The following is a 22,305-nucleotide window of genomic DNA, read 5'->3' as shown; positions in this document are numbered from 1 at the left end:
AATGTTTTCTGTTGGTAACCAAGGATCGCGGCTCAGACATTGCGTCAAAATACTGGCCCATTCATCCGAGGAAACGATAGGAAAGGGTGCCAGCGAGGAAGGGCATAGCAACACCAACCTCCATCACTTGGCTCCACTACAGGACGGCTGCGCTCACGGCACGAGCTGTACCACAAGTTCAAGAAAGCAATATTTTCAGGCACCCTTGTTTGACTGGTCTGGCTGTAATGATAGGATGGTGCTCTATGACGACGGCGATTCATGCGAGATCACCTGAACGATGTCGTCGCCCCATATTACCATCTGTAGCCTGGTTCAAAAGCGCTACCTGGTGGCAAGACTCAAGGTAAGAACAGTATACTAAACCACCCCTCCTGCTACAAAATCAAATCAATCGCCACTCCCATATCATCCCGTCAGCACTCGCCACTCCAATCCACAACCACGAAGTACAGAACTAGTCGTCTAATTCGTGCACTTCCCATTGCCACACCCACAATCCTTCTTAAACAACGTCCACTTGTAAGTCCCAGCACCTGTCTCCTGGCATTGCAACTACACAGAATTCATATCAGCATGATAAGATGAATGGTCGGCCATTGACCACTCTCTAACTTCGGAGGGGGGAAGGGAGATCTACCAAGTTGCCCGGAGCATAGCACCCGCATACTTTGGCTCCGACTTCGTTGATGCCACACACGTCGTTTTGATTGGCACCTGCCATGGCATGACCGGCTAGGAGGGCGGCGAGGAGGGTGGTGAGGGTGGTGGAGGTCTTCATATTGGGGTTCTTTCTGGACGACGGGGGCCTTTCGGAATAATTGAAGTATCGAGGAGATTCGGTTTTGAGGTGTGTTTGCTGACTGCGTTTGGAGTGGCAGACGATGTCTCCCTTACTTATGTGCTCTCTTCCCGACACTCTTGGGTTCTCGGATGAGCGGCATGCACCAGCTGAAGTTGATGTCGCACATGGGACGAGTGTGACCGGTGAGGTTCTTGTAACTCCAACATTCCGATGGTACGGTATCCTTCCATGATCTCATCGCTGCAAAGTAGAGCACGCATTACCACTCTTCTTTGGCCATGGGACTCATTCTCTGAAAATCGTCGGGCTTGAGCCGAGAGAAGCTTCGTTGGCCACGCCGATATCGTTATGTACGTGGGCCTCCTCAGGAGCTACAAGGTCTTGTTCGAGCAATGTCATGGCGGGATCAATCGGGTTTACGTTTACGCATGGAGCCAGACGGGACGGTCGATGGAGCAAAAGCTCGAGATTGCACCAAGTAACTAGATGAATACTCGAGTGCATGAGCGAAAGCTTGAAATCCTAAGAGACTGATTAAGTACCTCTATCCTCTACCCACACCAACATTACCACCCCTCAAACCAATCCACCTAACATTCACCCCCCATCCACCCCTCTACAACAACCCCACAGCCACCCCCCCAGCCGCAGCGACAACACCAACAGCAACCTGCCACACCGCCGCCGGCTTACCCACACCCGCACCAGTAAAAGTCGCCGGTGTCGCACTACCGCTCACCGTCCCATTTCCAGACGTCGTGCCATTGGCCGGTGCGGTGGGTGAGGAGGTGGGATATTTGGAGACTGATGCGGAGGTAGTGCTGGAAGTTGCGGTCATGGAGGCAGGGGTAGAGGATGTAGATGCAGATGTAAATGTAGATAGTGGGGCGGTAGTGCTAGGAGCCGCAGCTGGGGGCACGACAAGGGAGACACCTGCTTGTTGACAGAGGCCTTGGGCTGCGGTTAGGGCTTCTGTTTAATTATCATTGTCAGCAACCCTTCTTGTCTATCGCCCGATGTCATGTGGTCGTTCTGGGGTTCAATGTTACGCACTCGCTTGATCATCTGGACTACAGGCAGCCACGATCGCCGGCTCGAGGGCGGCGATGAAGGCTTGGTTGCTACAGATGCATTTGATATCTGTGGTTTGGCAGCCGGAGGTGCCGATTGCTGAGATGGCGGGTGAGAGCTGGGAGGAGCATTAGTCTTCACATTTTGTTCTCCGTGTTGCCATGGGGTCGAATGCTTACAGCGCAAGATGGCAAATTGGCAAGCTGCGCAACAGTCGTAGAAGCAATGGCCGCAAGGGCGACGGCGGTGCTAATGTACTTCATGATGGCGACGTACTGTGACCGACTTCTGTAGCGGTAGAGATACTAAATGCCTGTCTGAAGAGAGCAAGTGGCGTGAGCAAGACGAACGTGAGAGAGAAGTCTTGCAAGCGATTGACGTAGACGGTTGTGTTGCCGGAAACAACGTGAGGAATGCACCAAGCAAATACCAAGAGATAAAATAGTCGCCCAGAACAGCCATTGTACTTATACCTCTCTCCTACCCAGTTCCTCGGTAGCCGCTATCTATGAGGGAAAGAGACTCGTATGACTTCCAGTACGAGACTCGGCTGAAGTGTGGCCATGGCTTGCGTATAGCTGTGTAAAGCTTCCCGATGCGGTAGGAGGGCGTGGCATACTTTTTGCTTGCGAGCCAATGATTTTGGTGGGACGAAGCCGCGGTTTCGTCGCTTTGAGATGCGTGTGGTTACTTCTGGTGTGTGTACCTGCAGAGTACATGTGGTCGAGATGTCTCTGCTTGGGCCGATGGTACTGCGGTCTTGATGCATTATTAGTGGAGGTTTTGGTTCCACAGGTGTAGCTTCGGCGCTGCGGTCGCGTGCTGCGAGGGCTTGCGTGAAGATAGTCGGGTGTGTTATTGTCGTGTATTCTGAGATCGATGGAGGTTGTAGTCGTGGTTATGGTCGTGCAGTCTCGTGCGATCCTTTGCCCCGCTTGGGTGGTCGAGCACTGTGTACGCTCCACCTCAGGAATTATAGAGTGTAATATGCAGTCTAGTCAATGGAGGCTACAGCGTTGGACGACTCTCACAGCACGGGAATCAATATCTCGTCCTCCTACCTGGCGTCTTTGTCGTCTGAAGCAACACTTTCTGCCAGCAGGACTCGAGCCTGCGTCGACATCGGGCTTCGCATGCTTGCTTGCTGTGGCTCGAGCGCGGCGAGGACATGCGACCTCACTGATCACGATTGACAAGAGGACATGATGTTCACATCTCCATGTGGACAACACGCGGAGTCACGAGGTTGTATGATTTGTATGATATTGGTAATGGAGACAATTCTTTCCTCTTCTTACATGGGGCCAAGCATAGCGCGTTCACGCTAGCGACCGTTGGCGCAATAGCAAGGGGTCAGAAGTCAAGACGACGACGACGACGACGACGAACAGGACATCTAGCAGCATTATTGATACATGGCATCTCGACGGTCGGAATGCCAACTTGGACTTTGCAAGTGGTTCGAATTGCCGACAGAAGACGATGTGAGGTGGGTGCAATATAAAGGATTATCGAGTGGGATCTGCTACAAGCATTCCAGAGGTAATCGGGGTGTGGGCGATCGAGATAGCATTTCGCAATCCCTGGGCGCCGGTACAGAGTCTCTTCTGACTATGGCAACTCCATAGCAAAGTCTACCCTGTATACCATCATTCTTACTTCCACACTCCCTTCTGCAGTAAAAGCCTGATCGCGTCGCGACGCGCATTGTGGTGCACGTCGCAGCAGCGATAATCCCTGGTCGATATAGTTCTTATGGAGCCAAGCTTGGATGGAGCTGCAGCAGCAGCAGGGCCGGCCTCCGCATTGGCCGCGCAACAACAACACACACAGCTTGATCAAAACAATAAAGAGAACGATGTCGATACGGCTGAATTTCTGAAGAGTATCCGTGAATTGAGTGACAAGCGCGATCGAGAGGATTTGGAACGGTATCAGAAATTGGAGGAGGAAGTCGCAAGGAGTCGGGCGGAGCGGGCACAGAAGAAGTTGGGTGAGTTTGTTGCATGTGATAGATTTCGCTGTTTGTTGTTGAAGATTTTATGCATGAGGCTGATGGTTGGGTTCGATGGGCAGAACGTACACGATCGATATCGCCTAAAAAGCCATATTCGAGCAACGATCTACCTTCGTTGAAAGCAAGTAAAGCGGCCAATGTTGCCGATACGCCGCCACCATTGAGCTCCTCGATCGCACCACCCACTTCCACTTCCACTTCCACTTCCACTGCCACAATGGAGGGCATGCAGGCAGGACCACCCTCGCCGACCAAGGATACACCAGAGTTCAAGGGTTTCGGGTCGATCAAGAGGGCGAGCGCATCGTCCACAACCAGCGCATCAGGGGAAGCAGGAAAGCCGGCGCAAAGTGCTAGCAGTCTAGCACGATCAGGGACATTATCATGGCAGCGAAGGCCTCAGTCGAGAGGAGGAAGCAGACCTGCGTCTGTGATAGGTGGCCAGGAAAATGGGCACGTGAGGGATACATCAACAGAACAGGCTGAACCAAGCAGAGATCAGATCGCAGCATCGCTAGGGTCACGGGATCCTTCATTCTTTCGGCAGACTGCTGATAGAGGTGTTGGCTCTGCTGCGTACAGACGGAGTAAAGACGAAGCTCCCATATCAGACTTGGGCAGTGGAAGAAGAGGATTGCCGGGGCTGTCGCAGGAAAAGTTTGGAGATTATGCTAAGCCTGCCAGTCCAGCGCGACCGGAGAGCGTCGTATCTGAGGCATTCTCCACACCATCAGCTCGCGACAGTGGCTCTAGTAGTGCACGCTTTTCGGGCACTTCGGGCTCGAGAAGTAGCAAGCCAGATTTAAAGTCTTTACTCGCAGAAGACCAGGCACAGCAAGAAGCCTCGCCCTCATCAGACCCACACTCGTCAGCAGGTGGCGACTCTGGCAACCTTGGCCGAACACCAACAATGTCTTCCTCCCAATCACGCTTGGCCAACGCCACAGAACGACCAAGCTCGCCAACGAAAGGCATGGGCGGCTTCGTCCAAAGCGCGATGATGAAACGCAGCGACAGCGTCAACAAGCGCTGGAGTGCCCAGCCCAACGCAGCACCGAGTCTGAGCCGTCAAAACAGTATCGCCAGTGCTCGAAGCGGTTATGGTGGGCTCCAGGGCTCGTATAGCATGCCGAAACTCGACCCCACCATCAACAGTCGCGAGAGCAGCCACGAATCTACATCACGACCGACCTCCAGCAGCAGCAATGATTTATCTGCTCTTGCTCAGCTAGAGGGCAAAGATAGCGAGGGGTTTGTGAAGCCCGCTTTGCCACGACACCATAGTAGGAGTAAATCTGTGGTTTCGAACTACGCCGTCAATACGAGTGAGGATAGTACCACGTCACCGCCTAGCAGCCCCTCGAAGCGCTTTAGTCCTACCAAATCGAGTTGGATTGAGAGTGCACTTACGAAACCCGACTCACCGAACCCTTCTACCGCAGCACCAGCGCGGAACTCGCAGCCGAGCTGGATGGCTAATATCGCGAAGCAGAAAGCTGAGCGGGCGAGTGGCGATCTCACGCCTCGGACAGGCACGCCAAAGCCTGCGGAAGAGAGCTCACGACCTTCCTCGCCGACTAAGCTTTCTGGGGGAGCGCCGTTTGGTCAAGGGCTGCTGAAGCGGAGTGAGTCGAGAGACCTGCAGTTACCGTCACGGTCGGGGACGCCTGTGTCGAGTATGGCTAGGCAGGGTGCCTTGACGCCCAAGCCTGATTCGAAAGAAGAGGCCGTGTCGTCTTCAAAGGCCCACGCCACCACGAGTATACCGGCCAGGGATGCCGCTGCAGGAGCTTCATCTCCCTCGCCACAACTTCAGTCCAGTAGAGAGCCTTTGCAACCCTTACCAGTGATGTCGACCGCTCCAGAACCTGCCGAGTCGACCATGCCTGAGCCTGCCACAACATCAAATGAGACAGTAGAGTCCATCGGCACAACTCCTGCGCCAAAGCCAAAGCCAACGATCACTGCAAGCAAACCCGACATAGCCACAAAACCGCAAACCGACTTCCGCGGCACCCTCCGCTCACGCCCAGCACCCGAAACGAAATCGGGTGAGACACCAGAATTCCTCGCCAAGTTCGGTCATTTGCGGAAAGCGGCGACAGAAAAGTACGTCGCCCCTGACACTTTCGGCAACAATATCAAGCGTGGCAAAGCGGAGCTCGCGAAAACGGACGGACCGGTCAAGACTCTTCGGCGAGATGAGCTTAAGGAGTCTCTGCTCGCTAAGAAGGAGGACTGGAAGAAGGCTAAGAATGAAGGGAGGGAGTTGCCTGGAGCGGTGCATGAAAGGAAGGTGAGCGGGACGTCGGTCACACCTAGTAAGCCCGAGGCTCTTGCTCGAAGAGACTTGTTGGGCCGCTCTGAAAGCGGGAGGTTGGCTGCGAGCCCGGAGAAGCCGAAGGAGGCCACTCCTGAGGCATTGTCGAGACAGAAGAGTCTGCGCGAGAAGTCGAAAGTTGAGCCGCCGAGGTTGGTTAAGGAAGCGAGCGAGCCGGTCGGCAGGCCAGCTACGACGCAGCCTGAGCCGCTAGCTTTGAAAGGTAAATCGACGACGCTTCCGGCACCTGCTGATCCACCACTTGAGAGCTTGTCGAAGCAGACTTCTGCGCCTGCTGCAGTGCCTAGCGAGACTAGTAGACTGGCAGCTCGCTTCAACCCCGGTCTGGCGAATATACTCGCTAGAGGACCGCCTAGTGGTTCCAATAAGCCTTCGCGATCGGAGAGTCCGGCTAATGCTGATCGCACGCCTGCCGCGTCGGGTGTAGCTGGTGAGTCGGGGAAGGATGGACCATTGCAGGATATGCGGAAGGGTAGGGCTAAGGGCCCGAAGAAGAGGAAGGGTGGTGCTGGTGAGGAGACCAAGGAGGAGAAGGTCGAAGAGCCTGTCACCATGTCTTCTGCTACATCTGAAGTATCACCTACGATGTCTGAAGAGAAGGAAGAAGAAGTGCCTGCTGTGCCTTCGGCGAGTAAGCCGCGCGCTCCGCCAGGGTCCGCTGCTAGCCTTATGATGGCTTCGTTGCGTGGACGCACAGAAGCACAAGAGCCAGCTTCTAAGTCTGACGCACCGCCAACGCCCAAACAGCCCACCATAAGCTCTACGAAGCAGGAGCAGCAGAACCCAGTCAGCAAACCAGCCGCACTGTCCACCCCAGCAAAATCTCCGGCACTACCTGCGAAACCCACCCAGACTCCTCAGACAGCGAAGAAAGCCAACGTACCAGAATTCAGTGGTTTCGGCAGCATGAAGAAGTCACAACCAGCAGCACAACCAGACGACAACAAAGAGAATACCAACTCCCCTCTTCCATCCGTACGAAACGTAGCATCGTTCTGGACGCGCCAAACCTCGCCAGCCAAGAAAGCCGAAGCTCCACCCCAGATCCAACTTCTGAGTCGTAGGGATGAAGAGGCTGCTCTGCGATCTGCGAATCTACTTAGTACTTCGCCTTCACGACCGGGATCTTCTAAGGGTGGTCTTGGTATCTCTGTTGAGAAGACTGCTGTTGGGGATGGTGGGAGTGGGGTAGCTACGCCGCCGTCGTCGGCGGGGTTGCCTCCTAAGCCTGGGAAACCTTCGAGGGTTGTTAGTGGGCAGTTGAGGGAGGCGAGTCCGAATAAAGGTGAGCATCGTCTCGTTTCCTCTTAAGCCAGCCAATGCAAGCACGACTTCCGATCTTCTTAAATGCTTGAGAAGATCCTTTGGTCCTTCGTTCTGACGTATCGTTGCAGTGACTGCTTTTGGTGGTAGTGGAGCGCTCGATGGCTAACTGCTGGTAAGGTGCTCATGCTTCAACAGCTGCAGCTTCAGCAACCACGCCGACACCACGGGAGCCGCGCACGCACGCAGAGCGGCTACTTGCCGAGTACTTCGGCTCAGTGCCCGTCTGCGACACCATCTCCTCAATTGACGTGAACGGCGTCATTGCCTCTGCGAAGATCTCAGCGGGAGAGGATCTCAAGACTCTTCGGCGAAGTACTCAGATCGTTCTTCCGGACGGCACGCTCAAGCCCTTGCCGCAACAGGAAGAGTATACTCTCTTCTCGCACGAAGTCTACATCCTCAGCCAGACTTGCGTTGGACCCACGGGATTGAAGAAGACACAAGTCTACATCTGGTCCGGCATCTCAGCTCCCCAAGCCACAACATCACAAGCACAGAACCTCGCTCGTCGTCTGTCACGTGGAGGCGGCAGTCTACCTGTTCGAACATTTGCGCAAGGGAAGGAGGACACGGCGTTCTTGTCGGCTATCGGCGGGATCCTGATTACTCGTCACGGCGCTCGAGAGGGGGCGAAGAAGCAGTTCGCACTCTGTGGCCGTGCGCATATGGGGCAGGTCGTTTTCGACGAGGTTGACTTTGGTATCGAGAGTCTATGCTCCGGCTTCGTGTACCTCATCTCTTATCCCGTTACCCTGCAGCAGACGAAAATGTACTTGTGGAAAGGCTCGGCGGCTTCAACAGAGGAGATTGGGGCTGCGAGATTGGTGGCTATGGATCTGAGTTCGACGGGTGAGATTATTGAAGTCGATGATGGGGCTGAATTCGCTAGTTTCTTGAAGATCTTTGGGGCTGAGACGAAGAAGGGGGATGTGCCTAAGTCTTCTCCTTCGATCTGGGGACGGAAGGCGGATCATCCTGGTAGCGCGGATGTAAGGCTCTGGAGGATACAGGAGGAAGAGCAGAAGACCGGGTTGTTTGTTGGAATGTTCAAGCGACGACCGAGCTGGCATTCTTCTGGCACTTCTTCACGATCGCCTTCTGCTGATGGGCGGGATAATGGAGTGGCTGGGGCTAAGATCGAGGCGAAGGCGATCTTGCCATTCACGCAAGCTGATCTGGAGGTTGAGGGATTATACGTCCTCGATGCTTATGGGAGTGTGTATGTGCTTGTGGGCCCGCTGTTCGCTTCCGCGGTGAGGGAGAAGAGGAATAGAATGTTTGGGCAGGGAGTGGCGTTCGCGCGGGAATATCTGCGCACGGCACACCGTCAGGGGGCAGAGGGTGGCGGAAGGCCAGGGGTAGTTCTGCATGGTACACCAGATACTTTGAAGCATGTCTTCAGGCATTGGGATGAAGGACGAGGTTTGTGGGGCACGGCTGGACTTATGGCTGGGTCACGAAGTGGAAGTCATGAGGACGATAAGCCGGTCGTTCTCTCGCTGGACGAGATTGTGGAGGCTTTGACTGCTTCGTCATGATTTGAAATGGATTTTGTGGCATCTGTGGTGCACAGCTTGGGCGTTATTGCATCTGATGGGAGGGCGAACGGTGGGCTTTTTCGTGTATTTTTGATTGGCATAGCTGGCAGACCTGCCGCTCCTGGTTTCGTAGCCTTACCGAATTGATCATGCTGTACAGTACAATTCTGAAGCGCTTCCCGCACTTCTGTTTGGAACATAGCTGCTGCCTCCCTGCGCACCACCGTTGCAGCTCTATATATCCGTAAGGCTGTCTCTATGTATATCCTGCATTCCATCTACCGTGGTACGGCATTGGGTGCGCTGCAGCCATTTGCTCCAGCTTGTGATGAGTTCGGGAAAGCATAGCCGAGAACGCCAAGCCAGATGGTGTATGCAAATGAGGAGACAGCATGCAAATATATCAGTACTATAACGACAGAAGCTACACGGGAGTGCATATTATCGTCTCCTCTACAATATTAGATTAAGTGCTGTAGCGGTGTTGTGGCAGATCTAGCTTTCGACCATACTCGCGGAACGTACTCTCAATATGGGCTCCGCCGTAGAACAGAAAGTTGCTATAGTGACGGGGGCGTCGGTACGCAAGCATACGCAGCAAGACCGTGCTATTTTCATGGCTGATATGGTATAGTCGGGCATGGGCGAAGCCATCACCCGTGAACTCGTTGCCCGCGGCTGGTACGTCGCCATGGCCGACATCCGACCCCACGATGCCTTATCTAAGGAATTCGGTTCCAATGCCACGTTCCACGAGACGAACGTAGCAAGCTACGACTCGCAGGCTTCACTTTTCTCGTCCGTCTTCAAGGTCAAAGGTCGGCTCGACGCCTTGTGCGCCAATGCTGGAATAGGCGACCGAAGCTCCCTGTACATCCTCAACCATCGCGGCAAGACCGAGATCCCTCCAGCACCAGATATGACCTGCACGGAAGTGAATTGGAAGGGTTTTGTGTATGGAGTGCAGCTTGCGATCCACTTTATGCGGCAGAACCCTGTTCCTGGGGGCGTGATCGTGGCAACTGCTAGTATTGCTGCAGTCCATCCTCATCCTAGTTATGCGGAGTACAACGGCACGAAAGCTGCTGTACTAAATTTTGTGAGAGGGTCTGCGGGAGTACTGAAGGTGAAGGAGAATGTGAGATTGAATTGCGTTTTACCTGGGATCGTGCCTACGAATATCATACCACCACAGTTTCTTGCTGTGGTCGCTAAAGCGGAGTAAGGCACTCGACACTTCAGGTGCTTCTGATTTTGGCTGACGATACTTTAGCCTCACACCAGTGTCCACGATCGTGGAGGCGTATCTGCGGCTCATTGAGGGAGATGAGACGGGTCAGGGTATTGAGGCGTCGGTGGATAGGCTGTTGGTATTTCAAGAGCCACCGCTGCTGAATGGTAGCCACACCAAGCGTGCGGTCACAGTCTGGGATCCTTTGTTCAGGTTTATGCATAACGGCGAAAATTCAGGGCTGCCTGACGCGATACCAGGGGAGGATATCCAGCTGAAATAGTATGCGTAGAGGAGACTCTAACAATTTGTTACCATGTAGAAGTGTTGGAGATGGGAAAGCAAATGTCAATTCGAGATCGGCGCGGAACAATCCGCCTTCCGAGCGAGACCACCGCACGCCAAGGCTCAAGAATTCGATCTCCATTAGTGGATAGGCCGAAAGCGCACCACGACCACCTTGAATTCTGCCACTGACCACCACCACTACTACCATACTCGATATTCCGTCCGGCCAGTCCTACATTCGACCAGACAGACAGACAAACCCGCCCACCGCGAACATGTCTGACGGCGAAGTCGAAGTCGAGGCGCCACAGGGCTACCCAGTCCTGCCCAAGGACGTGACGGCGGAGATTGGCAGCACGAAGCTCTTCAACAAATGGAGCTACGAGGATGTCGAGATCCGGGACATCTCCCTCACCGACTACATCCAGATCCGCCAGCCCGTCTACATGCCTCACTCCGCCGGCCGATACGCCGTCAAGCGCTTCCGCAAGGCCCAGTGTCCCATCATTGAGCGTCTCACCAACTCGCTCATGATGAACGGGCGCAACAACGGCAAGAAGCTGATGGCTGTGCGCATTGTTGCCCACTCTTTCGAAATTGTATGTACCACCTCTATGCACAATCTTGGCATATATGACAGCTTCTAACACACATGATTCAGATCCACATCATGACCGACCAGAACCCCATCCAAATCGCTGTAGACGCCATCGTCAATTGCGGCCCCCGCGAAGACTCCACCCGTATCGGCAGCGCAGGCACCGTCCGTCGCCAAGCCGTCGATGTCTCTCCCCTCCGCCGCGTCAACCAGGCCATCGCCCTCCTCACTATCGGCGCCCGAGAAGCGGCCTTCCGAAACATCAAGAGTGTTGCCGAGTGCTTGGCCGAAGAGCTGATCAACGCTGCCAAGGGTAGCAGCAACAGCTATGCCATCAAGAAGAAGGACGAGCTGGAGCGTGTGGCCAAGTCCAACAGATAGACGTGGGGTGGGGTTGGGCTGGTGTTTGGCTGCTGCTGCGGCTGCATATGGTGTTCAACGTTTGGCATGAGGGCCATTGCCAAGGTGTGCCTGTGCATGATCGGGGTATTTGTGGCAAGGTTAGGGATTACAACGCAACCTGCCCTCTGCCTCTACCCTTTGCGCGTACCTGCGTGCTTGAGCCTGTAATTATGGCTTCATGATACTGTTCAATCAAGACACTCAAAACCGCAATGTCGATGTGCTTTCTCACTGTGTTGGAGTCATGGGCGTGATACTCACTTTGCAGAATACTTACTTCGCAGAACACTTACTTCACGGCGGGACTTACGTCTCAGCTGGACTCAGCTCACGGCGGAAGTACTTCACAGCAGGCGCAGAGCATCAGAGCGTTATGCCGTCTCATCGTAAGAGGTATAAGCAGCAGCACACGGTCTGTCCACGTAGCAAGAAGCATTCGGACGCTTCCACCGACGGCGATCATATTACCCATCACTCTGCGAAGCGCAGGCCGACCTCAGCACTCCAGCATCTCCCATCATCACACGTCCTACTGCCTGAACAAGCCCTTTTGGTTACTTTAGCTGAGCGGCATTTGCCCATGCATTGCGAGATATGTACAAACGCTCTGCAACGGCACGTCACAGGCTAGGCTAAGAATCATGTCGCTGACTCCACGCGCGACTCTAATGCCCACTTGAATGAACAGGAACACTTTGTCTCGCAGTGAAGCTGCAGTGGTTGATGTGTGGCGGGAAGGGGAGGTGGGTACTGTGGTACCATACATCCGGACCGCCTTGATTCGTCCTTCTATGCTGCCGTGACGACTATTCCTCCCCATTGTATCGATTCGATAGTATATCTAAGAAGTCCTGGTCATGTTGTAGGTGAGGGCAGTATGAATCAGCACAGCGTAAGTGCGTATCTCGCCCACTCCTTCTGAATGGGGAAGTCGCCGAGCGCCGGAGGTGAAGTTAACTCGGCTTTCGGCAGCGATGTAATATTCATGCATGACTGTACATACATGTTTGTGGTAGGCAATCTGTATTCTTGATCGTCGCTTGTGGAGGTCCTTGCCATGTTGTATTTCGATTCTTACAAATGACGAACATAGCCAGCTATGGCGACTCCTCAGATATGCCGCAGCGTCCCACGGGCGATAAGACGGACGAGATGGGACGGCACTCTAACGAAGAGCACCATGACGAGTCGAAGTATAGCGACTGCTGCAGTGGAACATAATGAGCCAGAGCCACATCTGCCTGCAGTACCGACTCCACCGCCTTCAAACAGACCTGCCAGACGGGAAGCAATACAAGAAGCAAAACCCTTCAGTGAATTCCTTACAGACACTTTCGCCCGCCAACACGACTACCTCCGCATATCCCTCACCGAACGCTGCAATCTGCGCTGTCTCTACTGCATGCCCGAAGAAGGCATCCAGCTGCAACCACCCAACACTCAGCTCACAACAGCCGAAGTTTTCTATTTGAGTCAGCTCTTCGTCAACCAAGGCGTCAACAAGATCCGGTTGACCGGAGGTGAGCCGACGGTCAGGAATGATATCGTGCCGCTTATGCAGCGATTGGGGAGCTTGAGAAGTGCAGGTTTGAAAGAACTGGCATTGACGACGAATGGGATTAGTTTGTGGAGGAAACTTGACGCTATGGCCGAGGCTGGGCTGACGGGTGTCAATATCTCGCTGGATACGCTGGATCCGTTCCAATTCCAGCTTTTGACACGACGGCAGGGTTTCGATGCGGTAATGAAGAGTATCAACCGCGTACAGGAGATGAATAAGCTCGGTGCTGGGATCAGATTGAAGATCAACTGTGTGGTCATGCGTGGTCTAAACGATCATCAGATCTTGCCCTTCGTCGAGATGACGCGAGAGCAGGATGTCGAGGTCAGGTTCATCGAGTACATGCCCTTTGGCGGTAATAAATGGAGCGAAAACAAAATGCTGCCTTATCAGGAGATGCTGGATATCATTCGCACGAAATATCCGGATGTCGGGAGGTTGCAGGATAAGAAGAACGATACCAGTAAGACGTGGCAGGTTCCTGGTTTTACTGGGCGAGTAGGTTTTATTACAAGCATGACGCATAATTTCTGCAGCTCTTGCAATCGCCTGCGCATAACATCAGACGGCAACCTGAAAGTCTGTCTTCACGGCGAGACGGAAGTCTCCCTCCGCGACCTGTTGCGCAGCGATCACAACGGTATACCGATGAACGATGATGCTTTCGACGCTATACGGCAACTGGAGCTGGATCGACGAAAAAGCTCAGGCCCATCAGGTCTACGATTTGACGGTGAGGAGGGCTGGATCAGCAAGGAGAGCCAATTGCTAGAGGTGATTGGACAGGCGGTGAAGAGGAAGAAGGCGAAGCATGCCGGGATTGGGCAGTTGGAGAATATGAGGAATCGGCCTATGATTTTGATTGGTGGGTAGGTTTCCTGTTCTTTTGGTCTGTACTGGTGGTTCTGGAGCGAAGGGGTATGCATGACTTGGCTTCTACGAGGACACGCGCGATGATGTTATGGTGGTCTGGCCGGTTGATATGTACGGAGGCCACATATACGACTCTCAAATGTTGTATGGAAACCACGGAATCCTTCTTTCCTTCTTTCACTTGCTTTCTATGAAGTGCCTGTCACTTGTGCTAATACTGAGGTAGGTGATCCACCCCTCTCCTCTTTCGTATCGCCACGGCCGTGGTCCAGGATCCCAACACATCTCCTGCATGGCTCACGTTCGCCGTATTCACATGCGCGCACCTTCTCTACTTCAATGCGAAGCAGAGCAGACAATGACAATAGCACTCCTCGGGACGGCGAGGAGAAGGCGAGTCTTGAGTCCGCTCTCGGATTTCAGAGTCTTAGCGGGCTGTTCCAAGAGGCTCCAAAACCACGGTATAGCCGGCCAAAGATGCGAGAAAAGGGAAAGGTTGACTTCGTGGAAGTGGGAAGAAGCGCGCAAGCGGAGGAAAGAGCAAACACTGCGCCATCTTCGTCCTTCGCCCAGAGGAAGATGGACGATGATTACTTCCAAGCTGCAGAAGTACCGTCCACACGTGCGGTTTCCAGCAAGGACGAGAAGCAACAAGGCTACCGCCTGAAATTCAAACAGATCCGTGAGCCGCACACCCCGGGTTTCCCTGGAAGTAGAACCGAGAGAGAGTCTTCTGAGGGGCGTCCGAATCTACCTCATAAGCGCATCGATTTGCGGCACCCTAACCCATTTGCCATTGGGAAGAGGGATGTAAGATCTTTTGATGCTAAGGATCGTGATGATGAGGAGGCGGCATGGGGCCTGAGGGAGTCGAACAGTGATGGGATGACGGATGTTGACCAGACACATGGTCTTGCGCGAAAGGTTGCTGATGCGCATGAAGGGTCTTCGGGTAGTGATTCGCGCACGCTACTTGCACAGGACGCCATGATAAGGACGCAAACGATTGGTTCCTCGTCCCAGCCATCGAGGAGTCCAAAGAAGACAAAGGTTGTCAAGGAGTCTCGGGCTGGCGCGACACCACGGCAGATGGAGGGAGTGGACAGCGCTTCGCCACCGACAGAGTCGAGACTGACACACCTGACTGCATCCGGAGAAGCGCACATGGTCGACGTTGGAGCAAAGCAAGCGACTAGGCGTGTCGCAGTGGCTATCTCCCATGTCGCGTTCAGCAGGCCCGCGCCCTTCCAGCTGATCTTCGAGAACAGCAACAAGAAAGGTGATGTCCTCGGCGTGGCGCGAATAGCAGGCATCATGGCAGCGAAACGCACCGCCGACCTCATCCCGCTATGCCATCCGGTGCCAATCACCAAAGTCGAAGTCAACGTGCAGCTAGTGCCCTCCAGTCAGCTTCCAAAGACGCTTGGACATCGAGGGCATAACCATCACGGGTTAGTCACCATCGAGACGGTCGTCGAGACTTCTGGTCCGACGGGCGTGGAAATGGAGGCTTTGACTGCTGCCTCCGGGGCGGCGCTTACGGTGTACGATATGTGTAAAGCCGTGGATCGGTCGGCGAGCGTGCAGGATGTGAGGGTGATGTACAAAAGTGGTGGGAGGAGTGGGGTTCATGTTGACGCTGCGTGGGCGAATGTGAAAGGAAAGGAGTGGTTCGCTACCCGGAGTCTGGAACTGCCGCAGAAGGTCCAGGAGGGCTTGGGACCTGGTTGAGCCGTTCGCCCGGAGCAGCTTTGACACCATCCAGGTAATTTGGTAGAGTATGGTCGGTCTGTAAGGATAAGAGCCACCAAGGACTCTACAATGCATTTCTGCGGCGTGGCACACAGAGCTCCTGTACCAGCCAGTGTAAATATGGGCTTGGGAAGCTGAAGGTGGTTGATTTGTGCCGATGTCATGTGCAAGAATACTCAAGCATCCTTTTCAGAACGAGGACCAGCGCGGAGACTCGATGCAGACGGCTTTGCGAGGGCACGAAGATACTATGCGCGAAGATTGGGAAAGTGCTTTCATGATGGAATTGATCTCGCCGACGTCGAAGCAGCGTGTGCGATACATGCGAGCGCAGTCTGAAGCGCCGACCTAGCTTTGTCTCCTCTGCCGATGCAAGAAGCACGGCAACACTCTTTTTTTCCGCCATACCACCGTGACCTTCACAAACACCTTAGAGACGAACGGCTCCTGACGACCCCGTATTCATTCGATCGCCGCTCAAAATCCTCCTCAAGATCCTCAACATCGTCGTGAACTCCCTATGCCTCTTTGTCTGCTCGGCCACCGGCCCATCCTCAGCGAGACCCTCCATCACGCGCATGGGAGTGTACCAGTCCGAAACGAAAGTACGAAGCTCGATGTTCCTGGTCACCCCCCGGATCACTGCTTCCGTGATAGTGACCTTCTTGACAGCGAACTTGGCGAGATCTGGGAAGTTCACTGTCACGGGCGGCATGACGATGGGATGAGCTGAGGCGGAAGCTTGGTAGACGCAGCGGTGGAAATTGGGGTAGTCGTGTTTCCTCGCGATGTCGATGAGTTTTCCCTCGAGAGTCATAGTCAAGGCGTCGTATTCGACATTGCGGTCGTATATGCGCTTCGGAATGAATTGGTCGCGGAGCTGCTGGCGTTTGTGCTGATCTCTGCTTCATGATTAGCTTGTGGAAGACCGATGCTTGAGTGGTGTGACTTACTCTCTGGTACACTTGCTCTCGGAAGCTACAATCTGCGGCCAAGTGTCTGCCGTGCTTCTAGGTTGCACAGATGCAGCGGCGGCGGCGGCTGGGCCTAAGCGTGCCGGAGCAAATGTGGCGGTAGTTGTGGGCTGTGTCGTGAGGGCTGTTCTTATTGCGGACGAGAGATGTCTCACAGCTGCGGAGCCGCTTGAGGGCACATATGTCGATCTGATGGGAGGCGGGACCGGTGTGCTCAAAGTCGACCCGAAGGTCATGGACCTCACCCGATCGAAGCCATCATCCGTGTCACTGTCTTCTCCCCAGTCAGTGTCGTTGCTGCCACCGCGCGAGACAGACGCTGCGCGCTGGCTGTGATTGCTCGAACTTGATCGATCGGAAGGCGATAAGGTTGGAGAAGTGGGCTGCGATCTTGCAGCATGTCCCACCACGATTGCCCTGGCGGCCTGAAGGATGTGGCTCGCTCGATCTGTTACCTGTAGGCCAGCATCATGACCTAGTGTAAGCTTACATACGTCGTCAGTCGTAGCCGCTGGAGTAGGCGATGGCTGTGCTGCATGGTAGAGATCAGCAATGTCGACCAGTCTGACCAGGTATTGCCTATTAATGGATCAGTGGTTGCGATGCCATGCTTGCTGGGAGTCGAAGTCACATGTTGCGGAACCTTTTTCCGATTTCTTGCTCAAGCACCACAAGGTTCTCCTCCTCAGCGATGAGGAGCACCTTCCCAGAGCATGCCTTTGCAGGCTCGTTACCTAAGTCGGCCCACTCTCTGATGGCCTTGATGTCGACGACTTCGCTGTCGTTGACTGCGCAGCCCTCGCTAAAACTGCGGGAGACTTCGCCAAGCTGTCGGGCGAACGGGACTTGTTCATCTTCGACCTGATAGCAGAAGCGTTCTATCATTTCGACCCAATGATGGCCCAGCCGACCCGGCGCGACGGCTACGAGGTCAGCTGTATCTAGCTTCGCTCGTCCAACAGCAACAGTCAGGAGCTTGGAGAGCCCACATTCATTCGTGTCGTCTTGCTGGAGGGCAACTCGTACGGAGCTGGCTTGCCGACATCGATAGGAGCTAGCGATACTGCGGAAGCTGTGTAGAACGTCAGCATGGATCGCTGTTTGATCGTAAACTGTTTGCTTGACAGTGCTACCTTGGTTGTTGACGCTCGGACAAAGGCCCAAGGCTCGCAGCAGCAACGTCAAGTCATCAGGACGCTGCGAGCTATGGGCCGCACGTTGATCTGCCATGCTCAGCTCAAGCCTGAGGCCCCTACAGTGTGCGCAACTGACGGTGTGGTTGTTATGGCGATGTTGCAAGGAGGACAGGAATGCCCACTGCCAGCTGCAAACTATATGTATTTGTGTGCAATCTCAAACAGGCACTAAACGCTTTCGAGACCCAAGTAAGCTGGCACTAGACCTTCAGGGTTTGAAAATTGTGCCAAGCATCGAAAGTGGAAGGCACCGTTGCTGGTCACGTGTTTGTACTACACTAGTTGTCCCTCTGGACCCATGGCTTCATAGCTTCGTGCAGCTTCCTGAAGCTCTGATCGTAGTCGATGAAAGTCTGATAATGCTCAGGATCCATTCTTTTTAGTCCTTCGAACAGCCCTCCCACCACGAAATCACCATAGCTGACAGCGCTACCTAGGATAAATGGACCTTCGTCCGTTTTGTGCTTCGAGAGGAGGTCCCTGAGTTCTGCGCTGACTTCTTCGATCTTGGGTCGTGCAACTTCACCACCAGCTTTTTGACGGCATTCTTGGACTGTCATGCCAAGACGGCGTATCCGATCTTTGGCGAACCATGACTTTGACGGCTCCTGCAGCCAGTTGTCTACCACCAGTACCATGAAGTCCGGCGCGGCATTGGCCATGATGCGATCGCAGATGTCTTCGGCCAGTTTGTGGACGTTCGAGTTAAGGTGCATAGATGGCTCTGGGTATGTCTGCTCGAGTCTGTCCACAAGGACTTCTGAGCCCATCACATAGCTGCTATCGCTGAAGCGCAAAGTCGGACAAGAGTAATTGGCGAAAGAACCTGGCTTGTTCGGTTTGATGCCGCTGCATTGCCACCTCAGCATGTGCATGGTCTTCGACAGGATTGGGATACTTACAGTGCCTTGAATTTTGGCTCGATGTCTGGATACTCAAGCCATTCGGTCTTATACGGGACTTGTTTGTAATTCAACGCAAGCCGTGCTTTCTGCTGTCAGCTGCAGTATGTACAGTCGGCCTCTTGTCCTGACCTGCCCTTAAACACATTCGGACTCCACGAAATACCGTTTCGATTGGCCAGATCATACAAGATCACTTGTTCGCTCATGTTTGATTCTGTCTGCAAGCTCTTGAGGAGAAGGCCATGTCGAAGGAATCCATTCGATCCAAACCATAGGTTGGTGGCTTGCATTTGTCAGACATCCATGGCTCCACTGCTAGATGTGTCGCCAAGGCCGAGGTGGACCAGAAAACAACGGCATCTCGTAGCATCGCGCCTGTAGGACCCCCATCATCGTCTAGCTGTCGGAGCTGGGGCGGGCGGTGATGGTGATGGCTCCGTCAACAGCTCCCAAAGCCTAACGTGGATGCTGCTTGATGGAAGGTCATCATGTGATGTCCAGTAATTGGTCGCCTGATGCTGCCCTTGTGGCGCAGCCGTTCACTCACGACAAGTGATACCCCGACGTTAATAAGTCTTGAAGCATTGATATAATTTGCGAATCACTATTGGATAGTGTGGACATAAAATACGGGAGCGATGATGGATGAGAACGAAGGACTGCTCGTCCAATTCGCCGCCACCAAGCTTTCAATAGCTTCAGCCGTGGACGCAGCCTTGCCATCCTTCTTAGGACTTCCACCAGAGGTACGCAACAAGATATACGAATTGATCTTGATGGCCGAAGAGCCCATACCATTACGCATCCAACGAGCGTGGTACGTCAGACAGCGCTACCGTTCTCTGGTCCATGTCTGCCGGCAGACACTCCGCGAGAGCCAGAAACTATACTACTCTCGCAATACTTTCGTCCTTCCCAAAACCGTCAACATTGGCGACTGGCTCGACGACCTTAGCGGTATGGCCTTGTGCGTGCAGCGAGTAGAGGTGCCTCATCGAGTACTGGAATGCCATCTCAATCCGCCTACAGCATCGCTACCCAAAGGCGCGACTACGCATCCCAGGGTACAAGCTTTCACGCAGCGACCAGATGCGCAGCCGATCAAGCTGGACTTTGTACTCGCTGATGGAGATGTAGAGATTGGTGCCGTTAGCGACGAGATAGATGAGGTGATCGTTGAGACCGCGCGACAGTCTTTGCGACCTGTGGCACGATTTCTGGGTAAGCTGGATGCAGAGCACCGAACGACTATTACTGGTACTGTTGCGCATTGTCAGCTGTGCGCTAGTGGTAAAAGGTGTCCTTGGTAGATGATGACAGCTTTGCTGCTCCTATTCTGAATCACCTGCCGCTATCTCATGTGAGGGTATGGAGATCCACATTCTCTGAATCAAGAGTCCTTGCGCACGGGACAATGTGCACTCGGAAGGCCTGAATACACCACATTATCCAAATTACCGACTCATCTACGGCTCGTCCGCCATTATCCGAACGTCCCCCTCCTTCCGCATCTGCTCGCTCTCAAACTCCTGCATATCCAGATCTCCCTCCTGGCCAAACTGTGTAACCCTGCTCCTTGGCGAAGCATAATGTCGACGTCCATACGCAAAGTAATAGATAAGCGCAAAAATCGACACACCACCCCAAATCACCACCGTCCAATTGAAGCTCGTTGGGTTGGGGTTTGGCGCCGATGGGAAGCAAATCATGATTATGCCGAGGGTCAAGAACAGCAAAGCGAAGATGTTGACCGCAATCCCGGCTACTCCTAGATTCCAGCGTGGTTCGGCAATGCGGTTTACTGAGAAGCGATTTGAGAGGCGGCAGGCGATGGAGATCCAGTATGATGAGAAGATGGCGATCGAGGAGAGGGAGGTGATGATGTTGAAGGCGATGACTGAGCCGAGTGGGATGAGTGATAGGAGCGATACGATGATGAAGGTGACGAAGACTGAGTTTCGTGGGATGTGAGTCGTGGTTGTGACCTGTCTTGCATTAGTCGAACACTCCATTCGTGGTCAGAAAGATTCATACCTTGGACAAGAAGCTGTGGAGGGGCAGACCACCATCACGAGCAAAGGTAAACATCTGCCTGGATGAAGCCGTAGTGGTCGTGACCTGGCTGAAGAAGATCAGGAGCAACATAAATGTGACCATGATGACCGTCATATCCTCTCGCTTGGTCGCGTTGTACAGCACTTGCTGGTATGGTTGTCCGGACGGGGAAGACAAGATGGCGCTGATATCAGGACCCAGGCTGTATATTATCAGGATGGTCGTCAGGATTGTCATAGTGTAGCCGATGGCCGCTGATCGGTAGATGGCTCTTGGAACAGATACTGAAGCGTCTTTTGTCTCCTCCGACATGTGGCAGGAAACATCACCACCCACGAATGTCGAGATCGGGCCCAGGATACCAACAAGGACTGCGAAATTCGATCCCCAGCCGCTTGGGTCTTGGAAGTCGAGTGCTATGCTGGATGTGAGCGCGCGAGTGTTTGGGTGCGGTGCCATGACAGCCAAGGTGATGCAGATGTACAGCCAAAGTGCAATGAAGAGTACACCCATCAGCCAGGATGCGTGTCGAAGGATGCGCGTCGATCGGTAGTTGACAATGATGGTGACCAGTGCTGATGCAATCATAAGCAGGGTGATATGCCAGCTGTGAGGCACATAGCTTGGTCGGAAGAGAAACAGCAGTCCTTGGATGTTGGACGCGATCAGGAAAGCCGAAAAAGCAAGAGCTGCTTGCCAGCCAAGGACATCGTAGTAGCCTGTCATGGTATTGTCAGTCAAAAATGCGGTACATCTACACGCAGCACGACCTTACCGACTACGAAGCTCAGCACTTTCTGCATGGACAATGGTGCTAGCTCAGCGGTCCATTGATATGGTCCGGCGGAGCTGGGCGACATGGAGGCCATTTCCGCAAGCGACAGATCACACATGAAGATACCAATGGCAGCCAAAATTGTCATCCAGAGCTTTACATGGTCAGTGTCAGGCTGTGATCGTGGTCGATGGATGATCGCAACATACCATGCCAGCTGGTCCGCCGTTGTTCAGAGGTAGACCCATGTTGCTGCGCAATTGTTGTTAGTCCTGACATGACCTGACACGAATCTGTTTTGCTTACAAGAATGCATATGGCCATGATGAGTTGGTAATGAGACCGAAGCAAAGCAATGCAGTTGTTCCGAATTCACGCTGCTGCCGTGTCAGCTAGAGTTTTTCGACTCGCACAGTCGGCATGCATACACTGAACACTTGCAGCTTGTTCATCAATGACATTTCCCTCTTGTCATACGCAGTGCCCTTGTTAACGCCATGGTCGCTGGTGTTTCGTCGCTCGCGACCCGTCCAAGATGATAGCCCAGGCATGATCTCTATGATGAATAAGAATGCACCAAACGAGTGAGGATGTCAA

At 53.8% G+C, this 22,305-nt stretch overlaps 9 protein-coding genes across 9 annotated transcripts; 6 read left to right on the top strand and 3 right to left on the bottom strand.

Moving 5' to 3' along the window:
* Window positions 1-3,631: 3,631 nt before the first annotated feature.
* On the top strand, window positions 3,632-9,098 carry LTS14_000845 (uncharacterized protein; the record flags this gene model as incomplete). Its single annotated transcript, XM_064833556.1, has 3 exons — window positions 3,632-3,869; window positions 3,914-7,519; window positions 7,702-9,098. 3 exons carry the CDS (start codon window positions 3,632-3,634, stop codon window positions 9,096-9,098), a joined length of 5,241 nt encoding a protein of 1,746 aa, XP_064698517.1.
* A 532-nt stretch (window positions 9,099-9,630) lies between these two features.
* LTS14_000844 (uncharacterized protein) lies at window positions 9,631-10,612 on the top strand (the record flags this gene model as incomplete). The annotated part of the gene is made up of 3 exons (XM_064833555.1): window positions 9,631-9,678; window positions 9,733-10,319; window positions 10,372-10,612. 3 exons carry the CDS (start codon window positions 9,631-9,633, stop codon window positions 10,610-10,612), a joined length of 876 nt encoding a protein of 291 aa, XP_064698516.1.
* A 280-nt stretch (window positions 10,613-10,892) lies between these two features.
* Window positions 10,893-11,596, top strand: RPS5 (ribosomal protein S5; the record flags this gene model as incomplete). Its single annotated transcript, XM_064833554.1, has 2 exons — window positions 10,893-11,216; window positions 11,279-11,596. The coding sequence occupies 2 exons, from the start codon at window positions 10,893-10,895 to the stop codon at window positions 11,594-11,596; spliced, it is 642 nt and encodes a 213-aa protein (XP_064698515.1).
* A 1,201-nt stretch (window positions 11,597-12,797) lies between these two features.
* On the top strand, window positions 12,798-14,051 carry LTS14_000842 (uncharacterized protein; the record flags this gene model as incomplete). Its single annotated transcript, XM_064833553.1, has 1 exon — window positions 12,798-14,051. One exon carries the CDS (start codon window positions 12,798-12,800, stop codon window positions 14,049-14,051), a length of 1,254 nt encoding a protein of 417 aa, XP_064698514.1.
* Window positions 14,052-14,390: 339 nt separating this feature from the next.
* Window positions 14,391-15,782, top strand: LTS14_000841 (uncharacterized protein; the record flags this gene model as incomplete). The annotated part of the gene is made up of 1 exon (XM_064833552.1): window positions 14,391-15,782. One exon carries the CDS (start codon window positions 14,391-14,393, stop codon window positions 15,780-15,782), a length of 1,392 nt encoding a protein of 463 aa, XP_064698513.1.
* Window positions 15,783-16,233: 451 nt separating this feature from the next.
* LTS14_000840 (uncharacterized protein) lies at window positions 16,234-17,662 on the bottom strand (the record flags this gene model as incomplete). Its single annotated transcript, XM_064833551.1, has 3 exons — window positions 16,234-16,705; window positions 16,757-17,356; window positions 17,409-17,662. 3 exons carry the CDS (start codon window positions 17,660-17,662, stop codon window positions 16,234-16,236), a joined length of 1,326 nt encoding a protein of 441 aa, XP_064698512.1.
* Window positions 17,663-18,251: 589 nt separating this feature from the next.
* LTS14_000839 (uncharacterized protein) lies at window positions 18,252-19,084 on the bottom strand (the record flags this gene model as incomplete). Its single annotated transcript, XM_064833550.1, has 2 exons — window positions 18,252-18,900; window positions 19,008-19,084. 2 exons carry the CDS (start codon window positions 19,082-19,084, stop codon window positions 18,252-18,254), a joined length of 726 nt encoding a protein of 241 aa, XP_064698511.1.
* Window positions 19,085-19,519: 435 nt separating this feature from the next.
* Window positions 19,520-20,166, top strand: LTS14_000838 (uncharacterized protein; the record flags this gene model as incomplete). Its single annotated transcript, XM_064833549.1, has 2 exons — window positions 19,520-20,099; window positions 20,156-20,166. 2 exons carry the CDS (start codon window positions 19,520-19,522, stop codon window positions 20,164-20,166), a joined length of 591 nt encoding a protein of 196 aa, XP_064698510.1.
* Window positions 20,167-20,344: 178 nt separating this feature from the next.
* Window positions 20,345-21,956, bottom strand: LTS14_000837 (uncharacterized protein; the record flags this gene model as incomplete). The annotated part of the gene is made up of 4 exons (XM_064833548.1): window positions 20,345-20,863; window positions 20,913-21,652; window positions 21,709-21,862; window positions 21,918-21,956. 4 exons carry the CDS (start codon window positions 21,954-21,956, stop codon window positions 20,345-20,347), a joined length of 1,452 nt encoding a protein of 483 aa, XP_064698509.1.
* Window positions 21,957-22,305: the final 349 nt, after the last annotated feature.

The sequence above is a fragment of the Recurvomyces mirabilis genome (genome assembly GCF_035927965.1).
Source record: "Recurvomyces mirabilis strain CCFEE 5264 chromosome Unknown scaffold_2, whole genome shotgun sequence".
NCBI classification, from domain to species: Eukaryota; Fungi; Ascomycota; class Dothideomycetes; order Mycosphaerellales; family Teratosphaeriaceae; genus Recurvomyces; species Recurvomyces mirabilis.
Note: the sequence above shows the minus strand (reverse complement) of the source record. Positions and strands in the feature narration are given on the sequence as shown.